Source organism: Panthera leo, chromosome E3, assembly GCF_018350215.1.
Source record: "Panthera leo isolate Ple1 chromosome E3, P.leo_Ple1_pat1.1, whole genome shotgun sequence".
Lineage (NCBI taxonomy): Eukaryota > Metazoa > Chordata > Mammalia > Carnivora > Felidae > Panthera > Panthera leo.
The window spans coordinates 18,136,615-18,160,438 of record NC_056694.1 but is presented as its reverse complement, the minus strand read 5'-3'; the positions used below and the strand labels follow the sequence as shown (position 1 = coordinate 18,160,438).

At 55.2% G+C, this 23,824-nt stretch overlaps 2 protein-coding genes across 2 annotated transcripts; one reads left to right on the top strand and one right to left on the bottom strand.

Annotated features, from left to right (window-relative positions):
- Position 1: 1 nt before the first annotated feature.
- ASPHD1 (aspartate beta-hydroxylase domain containing 1) lies at positions 2 to 3,183 on the bottom strand. The gene is made up of 3 exons (XM_042921683.1): positions 2,205 to 3,183; positions 839 to 952; positions 2 to 305 (listed from the first exon to the last, which is right to left on the bottom strand). Exons 1-3 carry the CDS (start codon positions 3,082 to 3,084, stop codon positions 196 to 198), a joined length of 1,104 nt encoding a protein of 367 aa, XP_042777617.1. The 5' UTR covers positions 3,085 to 3,183; the 3' UTR covers positions 2 to 195.
- A 2,016-nt stretch (positions 3,184 to 5,199) lies between these two features.
- Positions 5,200 to 23,215, top strand: SEZ6L2 (seizure related 6 homolog like 2). Its single transcript, XM_042921682.1, is given in 19 exon segments — positions 5,200 to 5,278; positions 6,202 to 6,333; positions 6,998 to 7,297; positions 7,662 to 7,801; positions 8,070 to 8,271; positions 12,654 to 12,839; positions 13,486 to 13,654; positions 14,527 to 14,690; positions 16,664 to 16,864; positions 17,345 to 17,483; positions 18,339 to 18,535; positions 18,676 to 18,708; positions 18,711 to 18,869; positions 20,987 to 21,178; positions 21,262 to 21,453; positions 21,942 to 21,980; positions 22,159 to 22,276; positions 22,403 to 22,499; positions 22,976 to 23,215. Coding segments are annotated over 19 exon segments (2,769 nt in total). The 3' UTR covers positions 23,006 to 23,215.
- Positions 23,216 to 23,824: the final 609 nt, after the last annotated feature.

The following is a 23,824-nucleotide window of genomic DNA, read 5'->3' as shown; positions in this document are numbered from 1 at the left end:
ACTGGGCTGGTAGCTAGAAAAAGGTAGTCAGGAGTTAGGAGAGGATTTAAAATCTGTATTTCAGTGTTGGCTGGTCCGTTCCCACCCGCAGCCCCACCCCACCCCCTGCAGTGGAGAGGCAGTCCTGGCTACCACTCAAGCCATCCCTGAGTGCAGCATCTCTCCAGCCCAGATGTCTGAAGGGAGCCCCTTCCTTCAAGGGTCTGGTGCGAAGACAAAGTCAAGGGCCTGGCGCTCAGCCCCAGCCACGTTGGGGTGCCAAAGGTCCACGATGAAGACCACTCGAGGCCCATCTTCTGGGGAGCCTAGGGCACATGGGGATGGAGACAAGAGAGCAGCTGACATTAATTATTTATATGCCAGAGCACTCGCCAGGTGCTCCTAACAGCAAACACTTTGTAAATAAGTGCCAGGCATTGTTCTAACCCCTTGTATGTGTTCACTCTTCATCATCAGAACAAACTTGAGGGTCAGTACCACAATTATTCCCGTTTTATACAAAGTAACTGAGGCACAGAGATTAAGTAACCTGCCCAAGATCACACAGCTAGTAAGTGCCAGAAGTAGGACTGGAACCCAGGTGGTTCAGGCCCAGACTCTTGTGCTGTTAACCACTTGGCTATGCACCTACATTAACTTATTTAATCCTTGCAGTCACCCAATAAAGAAGGTGATCGCCCCATTTCACAGGTGTTTGGGGAAGTTATAGGACTCGTTCAAGGTCATGCAGCTGGAAAATGATGGTGCTAGGACAGGAAGCCGGTTGGGCTTGATTCTGCAGTCTCTATTCCCTTTCACTCAGTCTCTCATCCCTCCTAGCAGAACGGGAGCCCATTACCATTATGAGCCACTGTGTGCAGGAACGAGTCGTCCACCAGTAGACAGTGTCCTTCAGCCCAGCACTGGGGCTCGCCCCCGACCACCAGCTCACAGCCAGGAGGAATCTTCAGGCCTGTGGAAAGAGACCCGGGCATCCAACACCCCTGCTTCCGTCAAATGGGCCCACCCCATTTAGTCAAAATGCAGAATTGCAAGTCTTAAGCACCCCATGTAGTGTCCCTCTTTGCTGTCTGGAAGGTGACCCAAATGTAATTACGATATAGTAGCAGCTGAAGTGCTGGGAGATACAGGAAAGGCAGTGCAAAGCACAATATTTGTTTCAGAGAAAAGGGAAGGCTCCCTGGAGGAAGTGACATCTTTTCTTGGGCTTCTGCCAATTTAACTCAAGAAGCTACATAATGTGTGCTTGGCCCTCATTAGTATAATACTGATGGATCCACTTTGGCCCCAGGACCACAACACAGTAGAGTGCTGTGAGAAAAGTGGGCACCAACTCCAATGATGGGGAATAGTTAGACCTCCCAGAGGCGGTGCGGCACTTGAAAGTGGAGTCCTGAAGGCTGAGTAGGATTTTTCCAGGAGGTGATAAGGCAGAAAGACATTCTAGACTGAGGATAGCGTGAGTGTGGCATCTGCCAGGATCAGCCAGAAAGCTCTCATGATTTAACACATGGTGGGAGGGAAGGGGAGGAAGGGAACAGGTGGGAGATGAGGAGAGAAGGAATCTGGACTTGATCCTGAGACCGGTGTGCTTCGAAGTGAAGGACACGTCAAACTGGTGGCACACAAAATGCTTTTAGGCAAAACAAGGTTTTAAGTAACAGCACATTAAATAACAAAAAAATGTTTCCTTTTCCATTTTCTTTCAGCTTTTAAAACATGAAGAAGAGACTCTCAGTTTGGTGCTACCATAACTTTAACACCCCACCAACACTGCTCCCTTCTAAAGGAACAGAGTGGAGGCTTCAGCCTCAGAGAGACTAGAGTATTTAGCTGGGATTTTTAAAGCTTGCTTCTTTCTTTAAGTTTAAATTTGTTTTTATGAGTCCTTTCTATTTGGAGCAAGTAATACTGATTATCATTGTTCTCTAAAGATTCCTTTTAAATAAGCGAGACAAAATGTAGGGAGAATCGGTATCGAGAAAAACAGTACAGGTGGAAAATGACCATGGCAAAGCTTATGAAGATGGTTCGCAGGTAACTGAAGCTCAGGAAATGCTGCTGTGGGCAACAGGGAGTCATGGAAGATTTCTGAGAAGAGAGGCATGATCAGAACCATAGTGTAGAAAGCTCTGGTGGCAGAGAAGAGTCTGGAGGAGGAATCGTGAAGGCAAACAGGTTGTCTGTAGGCAGCATCTACTTACCCAGATGGCATCTGACCCGGGCATTGGTGGGCCCACAGCGACCCTCAAGCCGGGCCCCAGGCAGGAGGACAGAAAAGCCAGCATTGCCGAAGGTGTTGGCACTCATAAAGCTCCGCAGGCCCCTCAGTGCCCGATAGGCCCCCGGGCACCGGCGGCAGTTGCTGGGTTGGCACCGGCCTGCTTGGTACAGCAGGAGCTGGTAGCACCCAGGGGCCAGGGGTGGGGACCAGCCCCGAGGCAGAGGAGTTGTCCCTGAGAAGTCCCAGCTCACAGCCCCAAAGTCCCGCAAAATGGCAGGGAAGCTGCTCTCCAGGAGCTCCACATCATGCCGCTGGGCATCCCGTGGCACGAAGGGGACTGAGGGCAGGTCTGGCAGGAAAAGCAGGCCTGGGCGCTGAATGCCCAGGACCCCTGGCCCTCCCCCAGGGCCTGGACCACCTTGAGCTGCCCTCCTCACCCTACCCATGCCCGCCCAGGAGTAGCGCCTGGCATAGGCCCGCAGGCGACGGCTCACTAGGCCTTCTGTCCTGAGTCCTTCCCCAGGCTCCCCAGAGCTCCCAGGGCTTGGCCTGCCAGTCTCAGAGCATCCCCTAGGCCCTCCACTGACACCCCCAGCCCGACCCCCAGCCTCCAGGGCCTGCATGTCTTGGGAGCCCAGACGGTAACAGTACCAGAGGAAAAGGGAAGTGAGGGCTCCAAGGAGCAGGGTAAGGGCTGAGGAGGCCAGGGGCGATGGCCACGCAGGCACGATGGGCAGGGAGGCCCTGGCCAGGAGGCCTGGGGCATCTTCCAGACCCCAGTTCCCCTGTCCCCCCAGTTCTCCACCGGTTCCCTCTGTGGCTGCTCCAGGGTTACCCCCTGGGCTGTTTCCCCTCCACATTTCCCACTCTTGGTTCTATCTCCTTCTGAGGTCTTCTCTTCACCTTCTAGCTTCCTCTTTCTCACCTCCTTCAAATACCTCCAACCCTCCTTTCTCTTTCTTCCCTTCTATCTCTCTCTCCTTCTACCTCTTTTTTCTCCTTCAACACTCTCCTCTTCCTCCTCCCCAACCCCCTCTCCTTTCTCCTTCCGGCAGTTTCCTCTCTCCCCTTCAGCCTCTCCTTTCCCCACTCTCTCTGTCTCCCCCTCTCCTTTCTCCTCTCTTCCCTCCCTTCCCCGCCCCTCTTTAAGCTCTCCCTCCCTTCTAGCTTCCCCGGACAGCAGTTCCTACCCCACCTGGACCCGCAGCCCCGGGAACCCGCAACCAGTCGTCCTCCGCAGCGGCTTCTCTCTCTCCTTCCTCCCCCTTCTCCCCTCTGCCCTCGCTTCTCACTCGACCCGACCCGCGGGTCTTCTCTCCCTCTCCCTCTCCTTCTTCCTCTCTCTCTCTCTCTCTCTCTCTCTCTCTCCCCCCTCCCTCCCTCTCTCCTACTCGTTCCTTCCTTGGCTCCCACTCACCCTGACGTCACCCATCCCCACAGTCCTCTCAGCTTAGCTACCCCCGCCCCCACCCAGTGGCAGCCGCATCTCAGCCGGGATGGGGGGGGGGGGGGGTCGTCTCCGGATTTGCCTCCCCGCCCCGACGGGGCGCCACGTGGGGCGCAGGGGGCACTGTGCCAACCTCCAGCCGCCCCGCAATGCGAAAAGAAGGGGCGGGGGCTGAGGAGGGGCGTGGCAAGGCAAGGGGCGGGGCGGGCGCGCGGACTGATGGACAAGGCCGGCGCTCGCGGACTGAGGACAGGGACACTGCGGCCCGTCCATAGGTCTGCAGATCCCTTGACCAGTCGGCCTGTGACTCCCCTCCCCCTCCGCCTTCACTAGAGCCGGCCCCCGGCGGGAGCCTGATTGATAGTGAGGGTGGCTTCAGCCAATCGCCGGCGGCGCGGGGGGCCGGGCCCGCTCCGGCTGGGCCGAGAAGAGCTGTCCGCTGGCTGGTGGTGCTGAAAAGGGCGCCCCAGAGGCGTGGTGACAGAGGCCAGGAGAAAAAAAATCAAAGTTGAAGCTGCCTGGCCGCTGGCCGGGGTCGTGAATGTAAGAGAAGGGGTTTCCCCTCCCCAGATCCCGGCCTGTCGCCCCTGCGACTTCTCATAAACGTGTAAACTTGCCATTCTCCTGGAAGAGGGGAGCCCATTGCACATGAATTGTAAAACAGAAAGGGAAGTCCTGTGGGGGGTGGGGGTCCTGGATGTGGGTAGGGGGCATACTGGGAAGCCGACCAAGCGTGAACCCAGCTGTGCCGCCCCTCGGCACCCTGGGAAGAGGAGATTCAGATTCCAGATGTGCTGGAAAGGCTGGGGGAAGAGGTTGTAATTACAGCTAGGACCAGAGTTTCCTTTGCCTCCCCTAGGGGCCGCGGGAGTGAGGATTACGGTCTGGCTCATGTGGTCCCTCCTTCCTCCATCTGCACTTCCTCCTTCTCCCTCCCCCCTCCCCGTCGCCCCCAAATAAATCCTGGCCCCTCCCTTCGCCCGTCCCCAGGATCTGACGTGGGTTCGACACCTTTCTCAGCTTCTCCCTCCCGCAGCTCCTGTGCCCGAGCTTCGGCTCTCCAGGTTCCGCAACCCCCTCCCCTCCCCGCCAAGCCCCGCTAGAGCACAGTAGGGACCCTCCTGATCCTCGACCCCACCCCAGACCCCCTGAAGCTGCCTTGCCTCTCCCCACTCCCCCAGCTTGGGATCCAGCCAGCTGGGGGGACCCAGGCGCCCGAGCGAGAGGGTAACCCAAGCGACCCGGCCCCTTCGGGCTTCTTGGTCCCACCCCCTGCAGCCGGAGCCGCGCCCCCTCTCCCACAGACCCGAGAGCAGAAGACAGAGGAGATTGGGCAAGGAGGGGTGGGATCCAGGCGACCTCCAGCCCAATTCTGCCCCTCCAACCCAAGGGGCAGAGAAATTGTCTTTCTTGCTCCATGCTAGCAGGGAAAAAAATAAATAAGGAAAGGGAAAGATAAAAGGAGACGGAGGAAAGGTGACAGATTATTTAGGAGAGACGCAGAGGAGAGAAATCGGTGTGAGTCGCCATGGGGACTCCCAGGGTCCAGCACCCGCCGCCTCCCCAGCTGCTGTTCCTAATTCTGCTGAGCTGTCCCTGGATTCAGGGTAAGGACATGGGAGCGTGGGGGTAGGCCCGGGGAAGGTCCTCAGCTGGGTCTTCTGCCATCCTTTCTCTGAACATCCTGGGCTTTCCGAGCTTCCGGGGGAGGGGAGGGGTACAGCTGATGGGGAAGGGGCAAGCCAGGGCTTTCTCGCTGGTGCCTGGAGCCCTAACCCCCAATACTGAAGAGGTGGGGGAATGAATGAGGGGAGCTTTTACCAGAGCCGGGGTGGGGGGTGTTAAATCCAGGAAGAAGGGCTGGGGAAGTTGGGGAGATGTCTGCGGAGGCGGCATGAAGCATGCAGGGTACCTGGGTGGGACACGGAGGTGGGGGGAGAAACGCCAGGCACTGCACACACAAACGCTCTTGGACGAATGGACAAAGACAGATGAACAGAGGCAGTGCTCAGAGACCAGAGACCAAATATTCAGTCCTCTAATCTGACCCCTCGCCAGACTCCAGGGAAGCTGGCAGAGACTGCAGAGAGGGAGAGAGAGAGACAGAGAGAGAGAGAGAGGGAGAGAGAGAGAGAACACCACACTGCAGAGACAGAAACCCAGAAAGAAAGCTGGGCACTGCGGAAGCAAGGGCTGGGAGGTACTGCCAGACCCTCTGCAGAGCTCCAGGGTTGGGGAAGAGCACCAGTGAGGGGAAAATGAAGGTAGCACTGTGGCCACGCTGCTGGCGCTGTCCAGGGTTCACTGAAGGCCCACTCAGCCTGGGGGGTGGGGGGAGAGGGGAAGGTGCAGGAGTGTGTGAGGCAGCTGGGAGCCCCTCCTCCAATCTTGGCTCTCAGCCCAGTCTGGGACCCTCTGAGCTCCTGCAGGCCCTGCTGACTGGGGAGAGGGGAAGAGCTCTGGAAAAGATCTTTCTGGAGAAGGAAAGAGTGTGGGGCAGTGGAAGGGCTCACACAACTTCATCTCCTAGGTCTGCCCCTGAAGGAAGAAGAGGTACTGCCAGAGCCCGGAAGTGAGGCCCCCACAGTAGCCTCCGAGGCTTTGGCCGAGCTGCTCCATGGGGCCCTGCTGAGGAGGGGTCCAGAGATGGGCTACCTGCCGGGTGAGGCCCCCAGAGTGGCACGAGTGGCATACAGAGAGGGAGGGAATAAACTCAGGGAGATGGGAACCCAAGCCAGTGACGTTCAGAGAGTGATGGTTAGAGCGTGTCAAAACTGGGCATAGACAGAGACCCAGGGAAATCGAGACAGAATGATCAAGAGACAGAGCCAGACAGAAAAACAGACCATCAGAGAGAAACATAGAGGGAAACTCAGAGAACCAGACTCGGAGGAACAGGGGGGAGGGAGACACAGAAAGAGAGAAATGCAGAGAGTAGCAAATTTAGACTCATAAAGTCAGAGAGCCACGGGAATACTAAACAGAGAAGAGTTCCAGAGAGAGCGAAAGAGAGAGGAGAGAGAAAGGGGTACACAGGAAGGGGAGCCAGATCTGAAGGGGGAGGCATGGAGAGGCTCAAGGAGACTGTCAGAATGGAAGGACCTAGGCAGAGAGGTGGCGAGGGATGGGGGGTCAGGCTGTGGACGCCTTGGGAGGAGGCTCAAAGTTCGGGTGGGGAAGGGAGACGTGGGGGGGGGGGCTGCACCTTGTGGGGGAGGTCTTTGGGGTTCAGTGGGGGAGCCCCCAGTTTCCCTCAGCCCTGCTCCCTACCCATGGCCCCCCCGATTTGCTCCTTCTGTGCCCTGACTTCCGTTGCACTGTCCCAGGATCTGATCCAGACCCCACACTAGCCACCCCTCCAGCCGGCCAGACTCTTGCAGCGCCCTCCCTGCCACGGGCCACTGAGCCAGGGACAGGGCCTCTGACAACAGCCGTAACCTCTAAAGGGGGCAGGGGGGCAGGCCCCACCGCACCAGAGCTGCTGACCCCGCCCCCAGGAACTACGGCCCCGCCCCTTCCTGGCCCCGCCTCCCCAGGCCCACCCCTCGGGCCCGAGGGAGGAGAGGAGGAGACCACGACCACCATCATCACCACGACAACTGTTACCACCACGGTGACCAGCCCAGGTGAGGCGAGGGAAAGGGGATGGGGACAGTGTGCAGGAGTACGAATGTGGGAGAGGAGCGGGTGTGCAGGGGGAGAGGCTGCTGGGAACGTGTGGAAGAAGGGGTCTGGGCTTCCGCTCAATAATAATAAAGGCTGGCATTCATATGCCCTTGCTATGTACCAGCACCTCTCTATGTGTTTTATCTCCATTATGGTTGGGGAAGGGAGTTGTGGGCACGGGGGAGGGCGAGGGGGGAGAGGGAGCACCGGATAAAGGTGGTGAGGGGTGCTGGGGCCAAGACAGGTGAGGACCCCCGGAGTTGCTTGGCTGGGAGGGCAAGAATCCAGTGATTCTCCCAACTCCAGCCACTTGTATCTCTTCAGTTCTGTGTAATAACAACATCTCTGAGGGCGAAGGGCACGTGGAGTCTCCAGATTTGGGGAGCGCAGCCAGCCGCACCGTGGGGCTCCTGGACTGCACATACAGCATCCATGTCTACCCTGGCTACGGCATTGAGATCCAGGTAACTGGACTTTGAAGCCCCCAAGCCCTTTCCTCTAGGCCCAGGGGTGTGCACAGTTTTGGCCTGGGAACCAGAGAACCTGTTTCCTAACTGAAGCGGGCCTGTTTTCCGAGGATCTCAAAGACGCTCCTAGAGTTCTATGATTTGACCGATGTCACAGTGATATTTGGCTGCCACGCACAAGGGAGGGGAAGGCGAGGGGTGGGGGACTTAGGGATCACCCGCCCTCACTGACTTGTCCCGGGGGGTCTGGGTCTGGCTTCTTTAGGTGCAGACGCTGAACCTGTCTCGGGAGGAGGAACTCCTGGTGCTGGCTGGTGGGGGGTCCCCAGGCCTGGCCCCCCGACTCCTGGCCAACTCCTCCATGCTGGGAGAAGGACAGGTCCTTAGGAGTCCAACCAACCGACTGCTCCTGCACTTCCAGAGTCCACGGGTCCCAAGGGGCGGTGGCTTCAGGATCCACTATCAGGGTGAGGAGTCTGGGGTGCTGGTGAAAGGGAAGGGGCCACACTGGGCACAAGGGACATCACCAGGAGCCTTTCCTCCTGTCTAGGACCCTGGGGGCAGAGCCCATAGAGGAGATCTACATACACTTATTTCACACACTCACAGACCTGTGTCTGGGTGTGCACACATCCAGGTGGCAGTTCACCCATTCACTCGACAAATGTTTATTGAGCACCCGTTTCATACCGGCCCTGTGTTATCCCTGGAGGGAGAAATGAACAAGCTAGATGTAAATCATCAAGGAACTCAGAATCTAGGTAAAGAGATGGGCAAGTAATCAGGATGATTATAATTCAGTGAGATTCGGACCTATATCCCTATGATGAAGGAAACACAGGCAGAGGGAACAAATTTCAAAGGGACCTAAATTTCTCCTAAGGGATACAGGGACACCTTCTTGGAGGAGGTAACTAAGCTGGGAACTAAAAGATGAGCTGCTAGGGGAAGGTGGGAGGGGGAGAAAGAGGCAAGTGTCCTGACGGATGAAAAAGCATGGCCTCCTTGAGGAGTTGAAGTGATTCAGCATGGAAGACAGAATTGTCTTAGCTGTGTGACCTGGGGGGAGTTACTTAACCTTTCTGTGCCTCACTTCTCACCTGAAAAGTGGGGATCATAATACTTAGTTCATGGCATTATTAGGAAGATCAAATTAACTAATACATGTCAGGTGCTTAAAATAGTGTCTCGTACACAGTGAGAGCTCAGCAATGTCAGTTGTTGCTACAGAAAAACCCAGAAAGTGGTGGGCGGGAAGCAGGCTCTAAGAGACCAGACTGGGAGGTAGGTTGGATTCAGATCATGAGGGGCCTTATCAGCTTCAGTAAGGAGTACAGACGACTTTATCCTGCAAGGGGCACGGATTGAGAGGTTTTAAGCAAGATAGTGACAGCCTCAGATATGTGACCTAGAAAGATCCTGCTGGGTTTGGGGGGCGTAAGAGGCACAACTGCATTCATGAGCAACCACCCACGGACAGCCTACAAACAGGTGGACATTGGTGCTCACCCGTGTGTACGGGAACCTTCCCACAGTGCAAGGGTATGTTCTAGCATACACGTGTGTATGAGGCAACAGTCCCAGCCCACTGTCCCATTCCAGACCCTGCTGCCATCTCCAAAGTCCCTGTGTTCCTTGGAAAACAGAGAGGGAACTATGTTTGGGCCCAATGTCCCCATTTACATCACCTCATGGCCTTGCCTGCCTCTTGTGTGCCCTGCTGCCCCCCGTTTCCCTTGTGGGCTTTATCCAGCTCACACACCACCCGTACCCCTTCCTCACACCCTTTTGAGTTTCTCCTGAGGCCTCTGCCCAGCCCCAGGGGCTCATGTGTGCAAGGTGGAGAGACCTATTCGCGGAGAACCCAGTGAGGTGGGGGCCATGTAACTGGTGGTCGGATCAGCAGGAAGCAAGGGCATGGCCCAGGGCCCGGGCCCAGGGCAGGACTTCCGATTTTACAAAATGGCTCCCTGCTGGCTCTCTTAAGCAGCCACTTCCCTAGGGCATTGAAAATAGGACTCTTTAGACTAAGTAGAACATTTGGGGAAGCAGGGCTATTGCATAAATTGGCCTTCATTACCTGCCTCGGTCTTCCCTGCTTTGCAGCTTCTCAGGGCACCTTTGGGACCGAGGCCCTGTTTAAGCGCTCCCCAGTCTGCACTAGAAGGGGCCTCTGGTCCAAAGTGGCCTCATTAGCTTCTCTGAAAGGCCAAAGGCTCCATCACTGCTCGCCCCAAGCCCAGCGAGCGTTCCCATTTACAAAACCCCTGCGCCAACTGTGGTTTCCTTTGCATCTCCCAGCACCCCCGAGAGTGACCCCCAGCTCTGAGAGGATGAAAGGTCAGATGGATGCTAAACCACCTGTAAGTTCATTGCAGAGTCAGCAGTCAGTCCCCAGCCCTGACTCTGAGGCATTCATTAATTGAGGTGGAGTGGCAAGTGATTAAGCTTTTCTGAGTACTTTCTATGTGTCAGGTGCTTTGCGTGTTTCTTTCCTTTAACCTGAAGGCCAGTTGTCAATGATAGCGGTTATTACTGCCATTTACAGGTGACAGGCCCTAGAGGTGACATCACCTGTTCAAGGTCATACAGCTAATAAGTCTTGGAGCTGGACCCAGAACTCAGGTCTGCCCGGTTCCAAATCCAGTGCTCTTGTGTATTGTTCCAAAAATCCTCTTTGCCGCCGCATCAGTGGACCAGTTAGGCTAGGCTTTTGGGAGACAAAATAAATAAGGCGTGGTTCTGTCTCATCATGGCAATAGACAGCAGTCAATGTGATGATAAGATTATGCAGGTGCATGTGGAGAGGCAAGAAAGAAACGAACTCAATTGGAAAGGGGAGGGGTGAGGAAGACTTCCTGGAAGAGGTGGTTCTTAAGTTACTCCTTGAGAAATGAAAAAGGGCGAGAAGAGGGCCTTGCAGGTGGGGGAAATGGTGTGAAAAGATACGGAAGTCACAAAATTACATTGGGTAGGATATACGGATTGCGGGTGCTAAGACCTGACGCTGGGAGTGTTGCGCTGGACCCAGCTATGGAAGGCACTTGAATGTCAACCCAAAGCATTTGGACTTGATTCTGCTAACTGTGGAGAGTCATCAAGAGGCTAATATGTACTTAAAGCACTGTATTCTGGAAGGTTTTTGTTTATCTTCATAGACTGTGAACTCCCGAAGGGCAAAGCCTGGGGGCCCTTTTTGCCTCTCTGTGCCCAGCGCCCAGCCAAGGAAATGCTTATTGAATTTTGAAGTAGGGAGAGACCAGGTCTCTGACAGAATCACTTAGGGCTGGAGAGTTAGCAAAAACAAAGGCCCAGGCAAACTGGTACCTTCCAAGCACGGTTACCCAGAGCCTACCCCTGCTACAGAGACCCAGCTTTGGTGCACCTCCGCCTGGCAGCCCTTCTTGATGGACTGTGACTGGTCTGAAACAGACACACAGAACTGTGTCAGGACCAAATTTAGAGTCCATTGTTTACTACCAAGTCTCTTCCTTTCTTTTTCTTTGTTCCTTCCTTCTTTCCTTCCTTCTTTCCTTCCTTCTTTCCTTCCTTCCTTCCTTCCTTCCTTCCTTCCTTCTTTCCTCCTTCCTTCTTTTCCTTCCTATTTTCTTTCTTTCTTTCGTTCTTTCTTTCTCTTATTTAATTAATCTCTACACCCAACATGGGGCTCAAACTAATGACCCTGAGATCAAGAGTCGCATGCTCGTCTGACTAAGCCAGCCAGGCATCCCCAAAGTCACTTTCTATTTATTTCTCTCATAGGATTCCACAAGGTTTTCAGGAGGCTTTCAAAAAAGAACACAGCAAAATTAAATAAAATAAGAAGAAAATTGGTGCCAGGAAGTGCGTATTAAAGATGAAAAAATAGACGTGGATGGACAGGCCCTTGTTGCTAGGGACAAGCCTCGATCTGGTTCCGAGCGTCTTAGCAGCCAGCACAAAAAGAGAGATTGGATAGTTCTCACTGCAAGAGAGGAGGAGAGAAACAAAGGAAAGCAAAGCTTTCCCTAGCACTTCACTTTCACTGGAGGATTCATTTAGGGGGCACTGAGTATGAAGGTCTTTAATGACAAGATGGTCAAAGTTCCTAAAGGAGTTTCATGTGGCTCCTCTGGATGAAAGCTGAGGGAATCCTACTACCACGCACCTCCGTGGAAGAGAGTCTGTATGTGTAGAAGGGAGAAAGCATAGGGGCGCCTGGGTGGCTCACTTGGTTAAGCCTCTGACTTTGGCTCAGGTCATGATCTCACAGTTCGTGGGTTTGAGCCCCGTGTCAGCACGGAGCCTGACGCCTGCTTCAGATTCTGTGTCCCCTTCTCTCTCTGCCCCTCCCCCACTCATGCTCTCTCTGTCTCAAAAATAAATAAAACATTAAAAAAAATGCTTTTAAAGGAGGGAGAAAACATGATGAGGCACTTAGTAACCAATTTCTACATCTGGAAAACGTATCACAGTCTTACTCTGGCTACCTCAAAAGTGCTGCATAAACTCACCTTAGCAGCTGAACAGGCTCTGGAAATACTATTTGTTATTATTAGAGCTGGATGGGTTCAGAGTGGTCAACTGATTTGCCTGAGGTCACACACCAAATATGTACCACAGTCAGAATGTCTTTGAATCTCAGATACTTCATCTGTAAAATGGAAGCCAAAGTGGGTAGATTACAAAGATTAGGGGAGATAAGAGATATTGAAGTTATCTCTTCATTAGACCAAGTAGCCATGTGAAAACTCCAGTAAGGAGCCAGTCTGTGCTTCCAGGGGGATGTGGAAAGGGGGAAGGAAGTGCTGGGTGATTGGTGAGAGTGGCCTGGAGAAAAGAGTCCTTCTCCCTGCTCTGCCTTATCCAGCCTATCTCCTGAGCTGTGGCTTCCCTCCCCGGCCGACCCATGGGGATGTGAGCGTGACAGACCTGCACCCTGGGGGTACTGCCACCTTCCACTGTGATTCGGGCTACCAGCTGCAGGGTGAGGAGACCCTTATCTGCCTCAATGGCACCCGGCCAGCCTGGAGTGGTGAACCCCCCAGCTGTATGGGTGAGTCTCCTGCATGCTAAATGGGGCCTGTCCTGGGAGCCCCATTGGGAGGGTACTATCTTGGGCATCTCCATCTTTGGGGAACATCCATCTTGAAGTGGTTTCTGCCTAGAAGAGTCCCTATCCTGGTGTCTCCATCTGGAGCTCCTTACACTGAATGTCCCTATCCTCTGAGAATCTCCATTCTTGGGGGTCTCTATCTGGGGATGTCCTGCCTAGAGGCTTTCCATTTGGGGAGTCACCATTCTGGCTGCCTCTTCTCTTAGGGACTCCTCATCCTCAAGGAAACCATTCTTGAGGTCCATATCTAGAGGGTCTCTATCCTGGAGAGTCTTCATCCTGGTGATCCCGTCTGGAAGATTTTCCATTTGAGGGCTTCAATTTGGGGGATCCCCCATAACTCCAGATGCCAGGGTATCCACATCTGGAGAGTGTTCATATTAGCAGGATTTCCATCCTAGGAGGTGTCCATTCTGGGGTTTCCTATTTTAGGGCTGGTTCCCTACCTGAATGGTGGCCTGGAAATGTCCTGTCCTCTGCCGTGAGCCTGTAGGGCACCCTGAGGCCAGGTCCCAACCAAAGGTGTGGATGTAACAGCTCTGAAGACAGGAGGACAAGTCACCTTAACATATTCCCCCCCCCACAGCATCCTGTGGTGGCACCATCCACAATGCTACACTGGGCCGCATCGTGTCCCCTGAGCCTGGGGGAGCGGCAGGGCCCAACCTCACCTGCCGTTGGGTCATTGAAGCAGCTGAGGGACGCCGGCTTCACCTGCACTTCGAGAGGGTCTCACTGGATGAGGACAATGACCGGTGAGGATCTGCGCCTTGAGTCAGAGGTCCCCACCTCTGGGAAACAGGGAGGCTGCAGGGGGTGGTCAGACAGGTCTGGGGTGGATCCCAGTTAAAATTTGTGTCAAATACAGATCGGTCCTTCCCCTTCTTAGGCAGTATAGCTGTGTCAACTTAGATGAATCACTGAACTTCTCTGTGCCTCAGTTTCCTCTCCTGTAGAGTGGCAATAATAGGACCTCCTTTTGAAGGTTTCTGCGAGGATACATGTTAAGACACATGAAATACTTAGAAGGGTGCCTGGCCCACAGAGAGCACTGTAAATGTGCTTGGCATCCTCATCATCATTGGTGCCCCCTCTATCTAACTGCTATCGCAGCTCTGCCACGAGTTGCTGTGTGATGTTGGGCAGGTTATTTACTCTTTCTGGGCCTCCGTGTCCTCATCTCTAAAGTAAGGAGTAATAAAGAGTACCCACTCAAGGGCTCTTGTGAAAATTAAATGAGAGGGGCGCCTGGGTGGCTCAGTCGGTTGAGCCTCCGACTTCAGCCCAGGTCACGATCTCACGGTCTGTGAGTTCGAGCCCCACGTCGGGCTCTGGGCTGATGGCTCAGAGCCTGGAGCCTGCTTCTGATTCTGTGTCTCCCTCTCTCTCTGCCCCTCCCCCGTTCATGCTCTGTCTGTCTCTGTCTCAAAAATAAATAAACGTTAAAAAAAAATTAAAAAAAAAAAAAGAAAAGAAAATGAGACGAAATGTGTAAAGGCTTAGAATACTTGGCATGTAGTCGACCTTTGAAAACAATAGCTTGAAAATGAGTGAGGAGAGCCTGGCAAGAAGTGGGGCAGCTTCTGAGGGGAAACTGAGCTCCTGACGACCCTTCTGTCCATCTCAGGCTAATGGTGCGCTCAGGGGGCAGTCCCCTCTCCCCAGTCATCTATGACTCAGACATGGATGATGTCCCAGAGCGGGGTCTCATCAGTGATGCCCAGTCCCTGTATGTGGAGCTGCTCTCAGAGACACCTGCCAATCCCCTGCTGCTAAGCCTCCGATTTGAAGGTAACCGCCCTCCTCTCGGGGCCCCAACTCCTGCACTCTCCCCTCTTCCTGATGGCCAGGTACAGTCACAAGCACAAACACTGTCCCTGTTCATCTCTGTGTTTGGATCCCTGGAACCTAACTTGCTTTACCACCCCAAAACTCTAAAAATCCCCTCTGATGGACCCCTTCTAATTCCTGAAGTGGCTTTTTCTCTTTAAGTTTCATATATGGCTGGCTCTAGATACACAGCCAAGAGTCCAATTACCTTAATCTCTCAGTTCTTTGTTCTGTGTTGGCTTCATTGTCAGGCTCTCATATGTGGTGGACCTAGCAGTTCTGACTGATAAACCACCAACTTAGTAAGTCAACCAGAAAGAGAAAGTATAGCACTTTCTCAGCAGAAATGCCAAGAAGGGCTCTCATTTCCCTGGCTTAGGTCATGTGCCTACACCCGAGCCTCATTAAAGCTAGGGTCAAGTGGTGTTAGGATTGGCAGATCCACATCACATAACCATCCAGAGTTGGCCCCAACCAGACCTCATTGACCGGGGAGGCATGTATCCCAAAATGAAAAAAGGAGTGCTGTAAACAGAAGAAGGGGGACCGGATACTGGACAGGTAGAAACAAGGAGGTCAGCCGACCATGGGAGAAGAGGTGTTTGAACACCTTTACAGGATAGAGAGAATTTTGAGAGTCTCATACTCTACCTACTGGCCAGGCTCTGGGATAGAGAGAATTTTAAAAGTGGGAGATTAGGGGCACCTGGGTGGCTCAGTCGGTTAAGGGTCTGACTTGGTTTCCACTCTGGTCATGATCTCATGGTTCTTGAGTTGGAGCATTGAGTGGGGTTCTGTGCTGACAGTGTGGAACCTGCTTGGGATTCTCTCTCTCCCTTACTCTGCCTCTCCCCCACTCATTCTCTCTCAAAATAAATAAATAAACTTAAAAAAATAAATAAATAAGAGAGGGAGATTAGGGATGAGCATCTCAGGTGAAAGGAACAGTGTGAGCAATAGTAAAGAGTCATAGAAAGGCCTGGTATGTTTGGGAAACAGGAAATTTCAGTGTGACTGGAGCAGAGGATTTGTGCAAACAGTAGCAGGAGAGAGATAAAGAAAATGAAATGCTCAGAGATGGGAGGGGCTGGTCTCTGGTATGAATCAAGGGAGAAATGGAATTGGCACTGGGCCCTGATGGGTGCATAGGATTTGGACATGACACTTAACCTCATCGGGTTAAATAACAGTAAACTACAACAGTGGATCTAAAAAATAATTTGCATTTTGTCTTTGAAAATGTGAAAAGAGTTCCAGGTTTAAGGCCTGCCTCCCTAGTTGTGGGTCATTGCTGTTCCATGAGCTTCAGATTCCTCTTCACGTGTAGTTTTGCAGCTAAGATATGATCACGTGGGCCAAAACTAAAATGCTCTCCAAATGTTTATTTTTGCTGACTTAGTCCAAAATCAAAATTGAGTAGCTTCTGCATTCACTGCACTTTTGGATTCTAGCCACAGCATGGATGATCAGGGGTAATCAGAATCTGTTATTTTTGAGGGGAGAACACACTTACATGAGCCAGTTCTCCAAAGGCACCCTTTCCTCTCCCTCCTCTGCAGTTTCTAAAACCAAGTGTCTCTAGCTGGGAATCAAGCCATGTGAGTCTGAGACCTGATTCTGCCACTGCCCTAGTGTATGACACTGGGCAAGTGACTTTTCGTCCTTGGACCTCAGTTTCCTCATCTGTAGAATGGGAGCTGGGATTTGACTAGCCTAGCAGTTTTCCTCCAGAGGCCAGGAAGGTAACAGAAATGTGTAAATGAGAAGTGTTAGGGTTTGGAGGAGTCTGGAGAGTGAAAGTTAAGCCCTAAGCATTCCATTGTAAACAGACCACGGAATGGCCAAACGACACTTGAATTCAGCCTAAGTCCCCCCAGTCTGAGACCCCTGAGACCTATCTTAATGCTTAATTTCTGTGACTGACTCCTCTCTAGCCTTTGAAGAAGATCGCTGTTTTGCCCCCTTCCTGGCACATGGCAATGTCACCACCACGGACCCTGAGTACCGCCCAGGGGCACTGGCCACCTTCTCGTGCCTCCCAGGATATGCCCTAGAGCCCCCGGGCCCCCCCAATGCCATCGAGTGTGTGGATCCCACAGAGCCCCACTGGAACGACACAGAGCCAGCCTGCAAGGGTGAGCCCTCGACATCGCCAGGAGGTCCTTCAGTCTACAGACTCCCCCCGGGCTGGGAATCTTAGGAAGGCCATTCAGGGAGGAGACTTGCCTCTCCAAACCTAATAAACCCAGGCCTTGGGCAAATCCCTGTCCCTTTCAGAAATAGTTTTCTTAACTAAATAACTGGTGGGTTTGTTACAAAACTTAGGGGTCACAACCCAAATGTCTTGAAGAGCTAGAAATAGAACTAAGTTATGGGTTGGCTGGGGGGGGGGGGGGTAAGGCATAGGCTGGAGCATGGGCAGGGCTAATTGAGAGCAGGGCTGGGGATTGGGTACAACAGGACTGGGTACATCGAGAAACAGGTGTCTTAATAGGTAACAGGAAACCTGTGAGGTGGTCTAGTGCATGCAGTTGGGAGAGGTGAGGTCTGTGGTGAACTGGAGACCGCCCTCCCACCTGGGTTCTGAATCTGACACCCCCCCCCTTCCACCCTAGCCATGTGTGGTGGGGAGCTGTCAGAGGCAGCTGGTGTGGTCCTCTCTCCTGACTGGCCCCAGAGCTATAGCCCCGGCCAGGACTGCGTGTGGGGCCTACATGTCCAAGAGGAGAAGCGCATCTTGCTCCAAGTGGAGATGTACGTTTGGGTGCTGCAGGGGTGCGGCGGGCGTGGGTCGGTGAAGTGTGGTATGACAACAGCCTAGCCTGCATTCTGAGCCTGGCCGGCTTGCACGTCTACACGAGATTTGGTGAATATACGACCTAATGAAAGAGGCAACTAAGGGTTCAGGATGGGGGAGTGCGTTGTCGGGTAGACCTAGGTACAAATTATTAGCCAGGCGATTTTGGACAAGGAAATGGGCTAATGCAGTCTTCTGCGGCGGGGGGGGGGGGGGGGGGGGGGGGGGGGGGGGGGGTAGGTATAGTGAACAGGGGGCTCTGGCCTGGAGTCTCCCACTCTTTGGCTGTTTCTGAGGCCGCCCCTGGAGTAACTTCCAGGGGCCCAGGCCCAAGCTATTGTATCACCACCAGCACCCAAGGGGCGTGTGGGTGTGGGGAGAATCCAGTGAGCTGATTTGGTGTGAGGTGGTCACGTGACGAACCAGAAGCGGGCCTGCAGATACTCAGGTGGGGCCTGGAGTTGGGCTGGTGGTAAATGAACATGGCCTGTGATTGGTCAGGGCGGGGCTTGTGCGAGACTGTGGCTCACCGCGTGATGGAAGAGGGACCAATGACTGCGAGCTCGCAAGGAGTTGGACTGGGAATGGGGAAGCAGGAACTGGGAAGAGCCACAGAACAGGTGGAACCTGGAGTGGTTAGCACAGAGAAGCCCAAAATTGGTCAAAAGGCGGGGCCGGGCCTTGGATGGAAGAATGTGGGCAGGGCTGGAGAGTAGGTAGGGTTACTAATGAACTGAGTTAGGGATTGGGCAGAACCGGATAGGAGGGGCCGATCATAACCCAGCCCCCTTATCTGGTCCCACTCCCCGCAGCCTGAATGTGCGCGAAGGGGACATGCTGACACTGTTCGACGGGGACGGTCCCAGCGCCCGAGTCCTGGCCCAGCTGCGGGGACCCCAACCGCGCCGCCGCCTCCTCTCCTCTGGGCCCGACCTCACGCTGCAGTTCCAGGCACCGCCAGGGCCCCCAAACCCGGGCCTGGGGCAGGGTTTCGTGTTGCACTTCAAAGGTACCGAGGTCTAAGGTCCTGAAAAGGGCAGGGGTCCGGTAGGCCAGAGATCGCGGGAGGAGCGCGAGGTCCCCGAGGCTGGAAGGGCTCCCCGAGTCATTCGCAGGGTAGCATCCAAACTCTCTGTCTTTCCCCTGCAGAGGTCCCGAGGAACGACACGTGCCCCGAGCTGCCACCCCGGAGTGGGGCTGGAGGACGGCCTCCCACGGGGACCTGATCCGGGGCACCGTGCTTACTTACCAGTGCGAGCCTGGCTACGAGCTCCTCGGCTCCGACATTCTCACCTGCCAGTGGGACCTGTCCTGGAGCGCAGCGCCGCCCGCCTGCCAAAAGAGTGAGCTCGGGCCCCGCCCACATCTCTCATGGCCCCGCCCCTCCCATCTGGGTTTCGCGGCTCAGCTTGGGCGCCGCCAGACCCCTCTGCGTCCCGCTTCGGTCCCTTTGTGTCCCCGCCCCTATCCCGGCCACGTTTCATCCCTTCGTTCTGGATTCTGCCCAGATCTTGCTCAGGCCCCGTCCCCCTTTCCCTTTGGGGTCCATTCCTCCGATCCTCGGTGTCCCAAAACTGTCCCCTCTGGACCCACTCTCATCTCCGGGCGGCATCCCTCAAGTGCACTGTTCTGGGCTCTGACCCCGCGCGCCCTGGGTCCAGCTTCACCTTTTCGCGGCCCCGCCCCACAGCCTACTGGCCCCGCCTCTGCTGAGGCCGAGTTCCACCCCTCCCGGCCTTCCGGGTCAGCTCTCAGCTCCCGCTCGCTCTTTTCGTTCTAGACCCTGCTCCAGTCTCTCAGTCCCTAACCTTTGACCTTACGGGGAGTCACTGTACTAGGGCCGAGGCTGGTCAGAGAATTCGGTTTATTTCAATGCAGGCTTTGAAGCCCCATGCGGGGTTAGGGTTATGCAGAGGGTCTGGGGTCCCTCCCGACCCTGGCGGAGCTCACAGTCCAGAAGGGGGACAGACGCTTAAACAACTCAGAATATTGCACAGTGGTAACTGCGGGATGATTTGGGGCAAAGTGCTTAACATCTCTGAGCCTTGGCTGCCTCATCGGTGAGATAGGAAAAGGGGCTGTGAAGAGCAAATCAAGTTCACACAGCGCGCGTGTCAGCAGCAGTAAGTAGTAGCTGCTATAAATATGAAGAAGGGAAGGGAAGGGGGGTCGTTGTTCCAGGGATGGGACAGGAGATTTCGCAGAGGAGGTGACATTGAAAGGAGCTGGGAGTGTTTATCTCTTAGAATAGCAGAAAGGGGTGGTTGCTGTCATTTTCTTCAAATTTGGGGAAGCCGGCCGCGAGGACGTGGGATGGGAGGTCTTCTACCTGGTCCTTGGGGGCAACGGTGGGCCCGATGAGGTTAAGCTCAGGAAGGCAGATTTGGGCTGCGCACAAGGAAAACGTTCTGGAGGACGCAGCTCCCCATCTCTGGAAGGATTCACAGGATGTCCAGTCTGAAACCCAGACAGGACAGGACAGGGACAGAGACAGGAAGGGACGGAGGCAGGACCCAGAGGGGATAGGGGACAGGGGATAGGGCCTGGCCAAGGGCCTGGCAGCACATTGAGCCTGAAGCTGAGCTGAGACTCAAGTCTCCGAATCTCAGCCCAGTGTTATGGGGCTGTGACCTGGCTGAGTGGCCGTGGACCAGTTATTTGACCGCCTTGAGCCCTAGGAGACACGTTGGCCTTTCGGGACCATCAGGGTGTAGGATACCGTGGATGTAAAACATTTAACAGGGTGCCTTGTGCAGGTCTAAGTACAAGAAATGGCTATGATTGTTACTTCTTGCAAGTAAGTAAGCACCTGCAGGGCGGGCTGTAGGAGCACACAAGGGGCTGGGAAGGACAGTGATGAGCTGAGCAGGAGGGCTCTAAAGAGGACAGCTACTGGGCCACCTGGGTGGCTCAGTCGGTTAAGCGTCCGACTTTGGCTCAGGTCATGATCTCACAGTTTGTGAGTTCGAGCCCCACACTGGCTTCTCTGCTGTCAGCACAGAGCCTGCTTTGGACCCTCTGTTCGTCTCTCTCTCTGCCTGCTCCTCCCCGGCTCATGCTCCCCCTCTCTCCCCCCTTTCCCTGCCCCCCTGTCTCTCTCCCTCCCTCTCTCTCTCAAAAATAAAATTAAAGAGAGCAGCTGCTGTCCCGCCCAAGATCCACCATGCAGGGCTGGCAGTGCTGGGATGTAGCTGGTCTGCTCTGGTACAGGGGCCACCATATTTCAAATTTCACCCTAGGGTGAGGGCCTGGGTTGCCTCCACCACTCTTTTCTGGAAGAAGCCTGAAACCTAAAATGCATGGGGGTTTAGGGTTTTCCAGCTTCTGATCTCCTCATTCAGAGGAAATAGGGGGAGAGGGGGGCTTGCCTAGAGGGAAGACAGCCCACGGCTCAGCCCTAAGCTTTCTGGGAGATCCTTTAAGGGCCGAGTTCCCCCTGACCTTGCCCTCCTGCCAACAGTCATGACCTGTGCCGACCCTGGTGAGATCACCAATGGGCACCGTACCACCTCGGACGCTGGCTTCCCTGTTGGCTCCCACGTCCAGTACCGCTGTCTGCCCGGGTACAGCCTGGAGGGGGCGGCCGTACTCACCTGCTACAGCCGGGACACAGGCACACCCAAGTGGAGCGACCGGGTCCCCAAGTGTGCCTGTGAGTCTGGGGACACCCTGGGAAGGGTGGCTGGGTGGCCTGCTCAGCAGCGAGCTGGCCTGTGACTGACATGTGCCCTGCAGTGAAGTATGAGCCGTGCCTGAACCCAGGGGTGCCAGAGAATGGCTATCAGACGTTGTATAAACATCACTACCAGGCGGGCGAGTCTCTGCGCTTCTTCTGCTACGAGGGCTTTGAGCTCATCGGCGAGGTCACCATCACCTGTGTGCCCGGCCACCCCTCCCAGTGGACCAGCCAGCCCCCACTCTGCAAAGGTGCCTGGGCAGACAGGGCCGGAGGGGGCGCAGCAGTGTCTGGGGAGTGACAGGGCTGGGAAAGTCAGGAAGCGAATTTGAGACCAGCGGTTAACCCTGCCGAGCTCCCCCTTCACCTACGGAGGGCTCTGATCCTCACGGGTATTACAGAATTGTCCTGAAGGATGATGGAGCAGAGGGGGCTTTGGCTTGGAAGTCCCGTGCCCTCTGGAGCAGTCTCCACTTCCCTACTTTTGACAAATTCCACAGACCCGATTCATTTAGACTGCCCCAGAAGGCTGAACTTTTAGGGGTCTGGAGAAGGAGGAAGAAGGCCCTGCCCTGACTACTCCTGCCACGCCCCCGCCAAGGGAAGGATAAAGTTTAGGGTGAGCAGAGGGCAGAGAGACCCAGGCTGTCCAGCCCAGCCCCCCTGGGCTCCCGGCCTCTACCCAGCCTCCTCCCCTCCCTGGCTCAGACCCCGTCCCCTCCCCCTCCTCTCCCTGCAGTGGCCTATGAGGAGCTCCTGGACAACCGAAAACTGGAAGGTCAGTGAGGGCACAGGTGGAGAACCAGGCCTGGCCGAGTCGGGGGGGCAAGGCAGAGGCCGGGGGCAGGAGGCCAGGCCCCGGAGGGGTGAGGCCCAGGGTTCGAGGCCCAGGGCAGGAGGCTGGGAGAGCCCAGGGCTGGGCCCAGCCCCAGCTCACTGGCCTCTCCTCTCCCCAGTGACCCAGACCACAGATCCGTCGCGTCAGCTGGAGGGCGGGAACCTGGCTTTGGCTATCCTGCTGCCCCTGGGTTTGGTCATTGTCCTCGGCAGCGGCGTCTACATATACTACACCAAGTAAGTACCCTACTCGGGAAGCTTCGAGCCAGGGCAGACGTCCTGCCTGCCTGGCACAGACGCCTGGGTGAGGGGGGGTTGGGGGCTCACCTCTCGATAAGCCCCTCTATCTCCTCCCTTTCCCAGGCTACAGGGAAAATCCCTCTTCGGCTTCTCGGGCTCCCATTCCTACAGCCCCATCACTGTGGAGTCAGACTTCAGCAATCCACTGTACGAAGCTGGGGTGAGCCCTTCCCCTGCCCCCCGGAGCGCCACACCTCTCAGCTCCCCCAGGACTCCATAACCTTCTCTCAAAGTCTCTGTAATACCTGTCTGGGGAATTTCAACCTCATCTGCCTACCAAGGCCACGCCAATGAACAAAGCAAGTCAGGTGTGAACAATAGAGGGTGGTGAGGACTGTGGCTAAATGGAGACCTTGCACCCCATCGGGTCCGTAGTGGAGACTCGGGCGCAGTTGCCAGATCTTCCAGTTGGTCGAGACAATCCAGAAACTCTGATTTTGTATGTGATTTTAAGATACTATAAGATAAACCGAACATCCCCTGGCTGTTCCCACCCCCTGGCTCCCAAACCTCGCGATCCATGTTATTTTTAAAAAGCCCACGGTCTCTCCCCTTCCTTGTGGGTGCCTCCTCTCACTTTGTTCCCTCCTCCACCCCCTCCCACTCCAGCAACTGATCCCACCTCTCTGTCTCCAGGATACACGGGAGTATGAAGTTTCCATCTGAACCCCAAGACTAAGGCCGCAGGACCCAGGACGCCCTTCCCCTCTCCCTCCTGGGCAGGGAGGAGTACAGGACCTTGCCTCCGGCTCCCTTTCTCCCTGATGTGTAAATAGTCTCCTGGTCCCACGAGGGGGCTTTGATGGCCCTTGGGGACCCTACAGTAAATAAACCAGCATCCTGCCGCCCAAGCCTCCTCTTCTCAGTTGCCAAACAAGGGGCCTGCCCCTCCCCTCTGGCCCTACTGGCTTTTGGACCCTGGGAGGGGAACTCGGCCCCCCCGCAACTCCTGGGACCCCTCCAGCCCAGGGCAACCCCCCCCCCCCCACCGCCCCCTGCCAAAGGACTGCCTGAGAGCTCTGCATTCCCTTGGCCATGAAGCCTCTTCCCAGACGCTCTGGCCCCAGGCCTAACCCCTGGGCTCTGGAGAGTCACAGGAAGAGAGATGTAGGAGGAAAACAGGGACAAGGCCCCTACCCACTTCATGCCGTCTCCCAGCCCACAATCTCCCCGCCTTTGCTTATGGATTTTTGTTTTTGAGCAATAAACAGAAAACCACCATTTGTAACTGGGCTGGTGGGGCGTGGGAAGGTGGGTCACAGAGTGCTGGACACAGTGACGGTGGCCCATCTGGGGAGAGGCCTGGGGAAAGGGGAACAATTTGGAAAAAAGATGGCATTCCAAGACTGGGCACAGGGCAATGTCAAGGCGGGCTGGCTAGGGGTCAAAAAGCCTGGCTTTCGTCTCACCCTCTGTGGAAGCTGAGCCCCTCTGGGCCTCAGCTGTCTCTCTGCCAGGGCTTGGTGCTTCTAGGCTCGTATAGAA